Source organism: Mastomys coucha, unplaced genomic scaffold (assembly GCF_008632895.1).
Source record: "Mastomys coucha isolate ucsf_1 unplaced genomic scaffold, UCSF_Mcou_1 pScaffold20, whole genome shotgun sequence".
Lineage (NCBI taxonomy): Eukaryota > Metazoa > Chordata > Mammalia > Rodentia > Muridae > Mastomys > Mastomys coucha.
In genome coordinates this window covers 50,384,189-50,392,274 of record NW_022196903.1, presented here as the reverse complement: position 1 = coordinate 50,392,274, position 8,086 = coordinate 50,384,189, and the positions used below count along the sequence as shown (strand labels likewise).

The 8,086-nt window shown below is 46.0% G+C and overlaps 1 protein-coding gene across 1 annotated transcript in view; it reads right to left on the bottom strand.

The window, feature by feature from the left end:
* Nucleotides 1-3,778: 3,778 nt before the first annotated feature.
* Nucleotides 3,779-8,086, bottom strand: part of Ghrhr (growth hormone releasing hormone receptor) — a 33,401-nt gene continuing 29,093 nt past the window's right edge. Inside the window, exons 12-14 of the mRNA XM_031380851.1 lie at nt 7,493-7,622; nt 6,036-6,077; nt 3,779-4,422 (exon numbers count right to left, since the gene is read on the bottom strand). Of these exons, the coding sequence (XP_031236711.1) occupies nt 4,297-4,422; nt 6,036-6,077; nt 7,493-7,622 (298 nt within the window). The 3' untranslated portion in view covers nt 3,779-4,296. The remainder of the gene's footprint in view (nt 4,423-6,035; nt 6,078-7,492; nt 7,623-8,086) is intronic.

Here is an 8,086-nt window from a genome sequence, read left to right as displayed (position 1 = left end):
GTTTCCACCACAGCTGATATCATAAGCTTCATTAAGTAAGTGCTACCTAGCACTAACTAGCATTTACTGCCACCGGCTATGAACTAGCAACTAACTTCCTTTTAACCCCTAACACTCAACACTAACCTGAGACTCTAGACACTAGACTCTAACTGCTAACACTAACTGACCGTTAACCACTAATCCTACCAGTAACCAAGCTAACACTAACCATTAACCAATGACAATAACTTGACCAGCAGTGGCAATACCAGTAAGTGTTAGTGGAAGGTGTTTCCATGGGAACGGTGCAGAAAATCCATCATGTTGTCACTGTTATGAAAAAAATGCACTAGACGAGCTTTGCCAGCGAACAGTCTGCATTGGTGCAAGAATCCTGAGTCTAGGAGAATTGACTCTGGAATCTCTGTTTGTTCTGAATGCCCCCCTTTTAATGTTCATAAAGAATGTCATGCAAGAGAGTCTGTCACCACAGCTATTTACTTTAAAAGGAAGAGAAGGGAGTAGGGAGAGGATGAAGAAGAAGGTGGCAGAGAAGGAAAAGAGGGGGAGGGGGAAAGAAGAAGGTTTCACCAAAGGCAAATTCATAAATAACCTTCAGCTAAATAAAGGACATCATAGAGACTTTGTAAACTCCATGGCAGAAAAAAAAAGCCTCCAGATGTCCTGCAGCAGCATCCACTAATCACTATTTTAAGAGCTCAGGGAAGGAACACATGTGCCATGGCGCCAAGTGTGTCTGAAGAGCAGAGAATATGTGGATTGGTTTTCTCCTTCCACCTTTTCCATAGATGTCAGGGATAGAATGTGGCTCACCAGACTTCTGAAGTATAGACCTTGGCCTGCTGAGCCATTTTACCAGCTCACTTACTCATTTCTAGGTAATGGTTTTATTGAGATATAATGCACAGACAGAAAAAATCGTCTTCTGCAGTATACTATTCCGTGGTTTTCTGTATATTCATAATCATCAGAATCCAGTTTTAAAATCTCTCACTTTAGAACTCTCGGCTATTAGCAGTCACCTCCATACCTCTCCCTCAGCCCTAATAGCCTTACATCTACTTTAACAATGCTAGACAGCTTGTGCAGTGGAAGTATCAGAACTCACTTCATTCACGGAGCAGTGTCCTGAGGGATCTGTGTACGTAGGAGCTTTATTCTCACAGAATTAACATTCCATTGTCTGCCTATACAGCAATTTATCAGTCAGAGGACAAGAGGCTAGGAACGTTCATATATAAGTGTCTTTCTGGGTATGTTTCTGGTTCTCCTGATCCATGCTTAGGAGTGCTTTCACTAGGTAACTCAAGGTTAGCATTTTTGAGGAACAGGAAAACATTTTATCAAATAGGCAGGGGGCGTTTTACATTCCGCTGGTAATGAGTGAGTTCCGGTCTCTCCACATCCTTACCAACATTTCTTTTTGTCTTATTTTTTTTCTACTGCCTCCAGTGTCCTAGGTGTGACAGTATCTCAGTGTGGATTTATCTGCATTTTTCTCATGACTACTGACACTGACCATTCTTCCATGTGCTTATTGTCTTTGAATGTTATTTTTTTTCAAGCATAGAGACAAAAAATCAAACTGACAAATGCATTGTGACACCAAGATGTTTCTGAAATGCAAAGAAAAAAAACTTTCAGGAAACAAGAAATCTTAAGATGTGTGTCTTTGCGTATGAATATATCTGGTTTTTATTTCATTTGTAACCCCTTCTGTGTCCCAAACTGCGGTCATGATTATTAGTTAGTTCTGTGATTTGAGACCAAAGGCAGGAATGTGCAGTGGCTTGCTGGGAGGACCACACTGATTTTGACATTTGCCGGGCACCTGCCAAAGCAAAAGCCCTGGAGCAGGAAATCATGGGCTTCATACAGCTGCACCCTTTTCAGGAACCCTCCTAAATGTGAGATGAAAATGTCATTGTCCTCCATCAGACACACCTGCACACCATCAGGCTAGCCTCCCCATTCTTAATACACAGGAAAGGAAACATGGATAGGAAAGATGGTCCTGCAGGATGAGCAGATCCTTTCTATAGCACAGGATCATGAGGTATCCCAGAGCCACAAGCAAACTCAGAACAAGAGAACTAGAACCTGACCATCACCCCCACGCGGGCAGGAATGGATAGAAGGGGAGAGTTGAACTCTTAGAGCAGCAGAAGAAAGAGATGAGGAGGGCTGTGTAGTGAGGCAGGGCTTCCTGCTAGGATGCAGTGGGTTCTGGCAGAGCATAGCTGCTGTAGTAGACCAAGTCGAAGAGGGTTTGTAACTGACCTAACACCACATATAATTCTTCCTGTCCTATTGAAACCCTCTACCCCATCAGTCAGCAAACAGGTCCCTAAGGACAGCACCCACTTCTTTCTCCTTCCTCCTGCCAAGATGGAGGGTGGAAGATGATGGAGAGTGAGGATGTGCAGTATAAAAGGACCCACATTGAGTGAGGGCAGCTAGCAGGAGGTTGGGACATAGAAGGGCATATATTAGTAGTTGAATGGGAAACATTCCCCTGTAAGCTCATGTTTGAACACCTGGTCCCTGGATAGCACTGTCCACACTCTGATGACTGTGGCAGCATCAGAGGAAGTCCTTGGTGGATGAGGTCAGTTCCTAGAGAATGGGCATTATGGGTTCTGGCCTGATTCTGGTTCCGGCCAGATCTCCCACCCTCCTGAATGCTGATGCAGTGAAACCAACGGTCTCGAAACCCTGCTGCCCCATATGTGAACCATTTCCCCAACCATGCCTTTCCCATCATAGTGAGCTGTACCCTCTCAAACTGTGAGCTAAAATAAATTCTCTTTCCCGAATTTTTCCCCGTGGTGATAAAAAAGTAACTAAGGCAGTGTACTGGCTAGTTTTGTGTGTCAACTTGACACAAGCTGGAGTTATCACAGAAGGGAGCTTCAACTGGGGAAGTGCCTCCATGAGATCCAGCTGTGGGGCATTTTCTCAATTGCCCCTTGTGGGTGGTGCCATCCCTGGGCTGGAGGTCTTGGGCTCTATAAGAGAGCAGGCTGAGCAAGCCAGGAGAAGCAAGCCAGTAAGGAACATCCCTCCATGGCCTCTGCATCAGCTCCTGCTTCCTGACCTGCTTGAGTTCCAGTCCTGACTTCCTTTGTGATAAACAGCAATGTGGAAGTAAGGTGAATAAACCCTTTCCTCCCCAACTTGCTTCTTGGTCATGATGCTTGTGCAGGAATAGAAACCCTGACTAAGACAGGCAGGTCACAAATAGGCAAACAAAGGAGAGAGAAGTGGAGGTAAGGACCCCCCCACCAGGCAGAAAAGCAGACGGAGATACCAGCAACTTCCAGAACAAGCTCAGAAGGCTAGCAGACACAAGGGGAACTGTTCACACTTGTTTGACATCAGGGAAAGGGCTGCCACTTTACACCCATTTAGCTTGTAAACATTAAATGGAAGGAAAATGCCAGACACTAGTGGGGCTGCGAGGATTGCAAGGGCTGCTAGGCTGCTAATTCACAAGCCTGCAATCTGGCACAACTGAATCATCTCAAAGTGAGGTGTGAGTGATGCCCTGGGGCTCTCTTCCTGGTGTCAGTCCCAGAGAGAGGCTCGCCTCACAGTCCTTGGAAGGACAAACAGATGGGTGCTCACCTAGAGGGAAGGGGCTGGGTAACCCATGGACAATGGTGTCAGGTGGCCCGGTGTAGTGGAAACAGGAAACCAGATGTACCCTCACAATGCAGTGGAACCCTTAAAAGCACAGTGCTTTGGGGAAAACATCAGGGGAAGGATGAGACACATAACAGATAGCATTTATTTACAGCCAAATACAGACATGTGGCATGCTCCACGCTTACAAGACCGAAAAGCAAAGATTCATTCGTATCTTCGCCTGTGGAAGGAGAGGAGGAGAAGTGGGGGCTGGGACAAAAGAGAGTGCTTTTAAAAAAGTAAATAAAACATGAGAATTCATATAGAGACAAATGGCAATAAGGCAGCTGGAGCCAAGGGATGAGGAATGCACCGGAAGTGGAAATAATGGCTGCTGACAAGAGCTCCCCTTCGGAGCCACATTGACTCAACTGTGGATCACTCAAGTACAAGTTTATTGGTTTCTCTGGGCCTTGGGCAATAGCCCTAGATGGGAAGAAAGAATAGATGGGAGCAGATACAGGAACTGAGAGTGTCGGAGGTTGATATACGGGGACCTAGAAAAAGCAGATGCAGAGAACGGGAACCGGAGGGAGAACCGCGTTGCCCGTGATGTCATGACTGTTTGAGTGCAGGTTTCGGGGCTCGGCCCCTGTGATGACTGGCCTAGCACTCAGAGGTCAGCACCTTCACTCTTGATCGCGGAGGTGTGGTCCACTCAGTGCAAGTCCTCCGAGCTGGCAGAAGTTCAGGGTCGTGGCCATACCATTTGCGTGAAATCTCCGTCCTCACCTCCACAGACAAGGGAAAGATTGTTAGGAAGACCCCCCTGCCGCTCCTCAGCTCAACCCCAGGAAACTAAAGGTGCAGGGGGAGGTCGTGTGGGGCAAAGCCTGGTTGCAGGCCCTGCCAGGTACAGGCACTGCTACTCCATCCTTCCTTGGACTGTTTCTGGCCTTGGGCCTTGTACACTTTTTCTTTAGCGTTGCCCGCGTCTGAGGCCAGGCAAACACATGGATGCCCTCGGTGTCTCTTGACCTACAACCAGGTGACCCTCTCTGAGTGACTTTGACCCACCCTTGCCTCAGTCTGGGAGACCAGTGGGTACCACTGAAGGGAGCAAGCTGGGAAGGTGGAGTGGGGCAGTCTAAATCTTTGTCTGGCTGGGGGACAGAAGGAGCTGAAAGACGTTCTGCCTGATAGCTAACCCGGCGCTGTTAGGAAAGATAAAGAGGAAACTGACTGCTATTTAGAGCAAAGGTCTTCCCACAACTGCCCCCAAAGTAGAAAGTGTACTTGAAAGAAAGCAAGTTTCCCGTCACCAAAAGTATGTGACCACCTTGTGTCCAATTTTGCTTCCCAAAGCAGATTCCCCCACAACTTACTTCCTGTGTGAGCCCCTTTCTCAGACTCAGTTCATCTCAGTGACGGTCCTCCTTGCCCCACCCCCTTCCAAGGCTCCCAGAACTCTCAGGACTGCTATACTCAGATACTATGGCTTTGTGTTCATATCACAGATAAGGCTGAGCAAGGCCCAGACAGTGTGTTCAGTACACTTAGAGTCATTTGGGGACAGAGGTGTCAGGTAAGGCAAGGATGGATGAACAGATGAGAAGAAAGAATGAAAAGAATAAAAGGAGGGAAGGAAGGAGGGAGGGAGGAATTCCTTAACAGTAGGAAACAGGACAGGAATTAGCCAGGTCTCTGCTAACCACAGAGCCCATGGCAGACACAGAGCCATTGGGAGGAGCTGTGACCCTACTTGTGCATGCAGCCAGAGGTCTGGAGATCTGGACTCCGCCAAATTCTCTCCATCTCTGCACAGCAGGACTTTGACGAGAAGAAAAGCCATAGGGTCTCCTGGGTGACTGCCTCTTCTCGTCTGTCTGCCTTTTCCTATAATCCCACATGTGGCGTGCCCTCTATTCTGTCTGCTTGCTTCACTCCTGCCTCCGCTTTTGCCATCCTAGTCTGAGTCCTTTTCTTCCAGGGTTTCTCTGTTTCCTGTTCTGCTCTGGCTCTTTCTGTCTCTGCATCTGACTCTTTTTCCCAATTCCTTCCATATGGACCTGTGACTTTCTTGGCTCCTGTCCCTGTCCCTTCACTCTCTGTCCCCCAACTGATCTACTCTGTCCTCCATCCTTCCTTAACCCGTGAAAGACCTCCATCTCATGAGTTGGTTGTAGAACATAGCCCAGCTCAAAGAAGGAATGTGTGCAAGGTGTTTAAAAGTATTCAGGTTAAATGTGATTCAGGGACTCAGAACCTACTCACACAAAGGATCACAAGAGTGGAGGATCATGGGCGTCAACCATGCTGAGATTTAAAGGACCCGTGCAAAAGAAAAGGAGCTGAGGAGAAGGTCTACTTGTTGAGTAAAGGTGAACCCTTGGGAGCACACATACCTCTTGATTGAGGAAGCAGTAGAGGACAGCAACAATGAAGCCCTGCAGGATCAAAAAGAAGAAAGAACTCCATCAGAACACTTTGCCCTGACTTTGGAATGTGGCAGTCTTTCTCTTGTCTTCTCCCTCACTCATGAGTCACTTCACCAGACATACCAAGTCATGTAGTCATCATGGCACGCCTGCCAGAGCTATATTGATAGTCCTCACCTCACTGTGTGTCTTCACTTTTGTATCTGCATTAGTGAGCATATTGCCTGATACATAATAGATACTCAGTAAAAATTGAAAAGAAAAGATGAGTAAATGAATGGAAGGATCGATGGACAGTTGGGCAGGTAGAAGGAAGTAAGGAAGAACAGATGGATAGATGGATAGACACAGATGGAACAGTGAATGAGTGGGGAGATGAATGAAAGAAGGATGGGGCAGTGAAGGAAGGAGAAAGAGAAGGAAGAATGAATATATTGTGGATGGATGGATTGATGATAGATAGATAGATAGATAGATAGATAGATAGATAGAGATAGATAGGTAGATAGAATGGATGGATACATAAAAAGAAAGAATGACAGATGGAAGGATGAGCAGGTGAATAGGTAGGTTAATATAAGGATGGGAGGATAGATGAACAGATAAGTAAAAAGAAGAATGCATGGATAAGCAAATGGCTAAAGGAAGGAGGAATAAAAAGAATGGATAGACGGATGGATAGATGGATGGATGGATGATATAATGGAAAGAAATATAAATGAATGAATATTGATGGACAGATGAATGGAAAGAAGAATGAGTGGATAGGCAAGTGTACTGAAGGAAGGAGAAATAGGAGAAAGGACAGATAAATGGATGGATTGACAGATAAATGGGTAGATGAGTGGATGAATGGATGGACAGATGAGCAGATGGATGGATGGATGGATGGATGGTTGGATGGATAGACAGATGGGTGGATGGGTAGGTAAAGGTGAATAGAATGGTGCATGAATGAGTGAAGAAGATGATGGAAGGAAAGAAGAAGGAAGAAGATGGATGAGTAGGTACAAGAGGATGGAAAGATGAATAGGTGGGTGGGTGGAATGATTGATAGCAATAATGCATGAATTAATGAGAGGGAGGAAGAAAAGAATTGATGAATAGATAATAAATGATAGATGGATGAATAGATAGATGGATAGGTAGGGATGGTTAGAAGGAAGAAAGGGTAACTGAATTGTTTAATGGAGAATGAATGGTGGATGTATGGATAAGTAGATGGATGAATACGTAGGTGGATGAATGAATATCTGGGTAATGTGTAGATGAATGTATCAGTAGTTGGATAAGTAGAGAGATAAAGGGTAAAGATGGATGACTAATTAAACAGATGGATGAATAGGCCTCACCCTAACATGAAGTTAGTCAAGGCCTCTGCCATAGTCCTTGGGAATAAGGAGTATCTGTAGGGGGACTCTCACCTGAAAGGACCCCAATCCCAGCTCCAGGGGTAGACGGATATCAAGGCCAGCACTGTCAGGCAGGAAGTTGAAGATGATGTAATGAATTCCAAACAGCGGGATAAGGAGAAGTGTTGACTTGGAAAGTCGCCTTGGGGAAGACAAATTCTAGATTCTGAGGCCATCCATCATCATCATCCTGGAGACTCTGGCCTCCACACATATCTCTGGGCCTCTTTACTTTAAGGGCCATCATACAGCTGTGCCCCTGCAGTTATCCCAGCTACTCCAGAGTCTATGTACATCTTTCAGAGTCTAACTCTTCCAGGAACCCTTCTCTAATTGTCCTTTCCTCTTATTTAGACATAATCTCCTTCTCCAGGCCCCGTAGAAATAGATGCAGCCTGTGTTAGCCATTTGCCATGGTAACTGGCAGTTTTGTGTGCCACTTTCCTGTACAGTAATCTCATGGGAGGCAGGGCCCAGCTCTGTTCTCTCTCTGGGGATATGGGGACGAGGACAGGGACAGGGTAATAAATAGCTGCCAGACAAAACAAAAACAAATGACATTCCTTCCAAGTGCCTTCCATGAATTTTCCCTAGATATAACACACA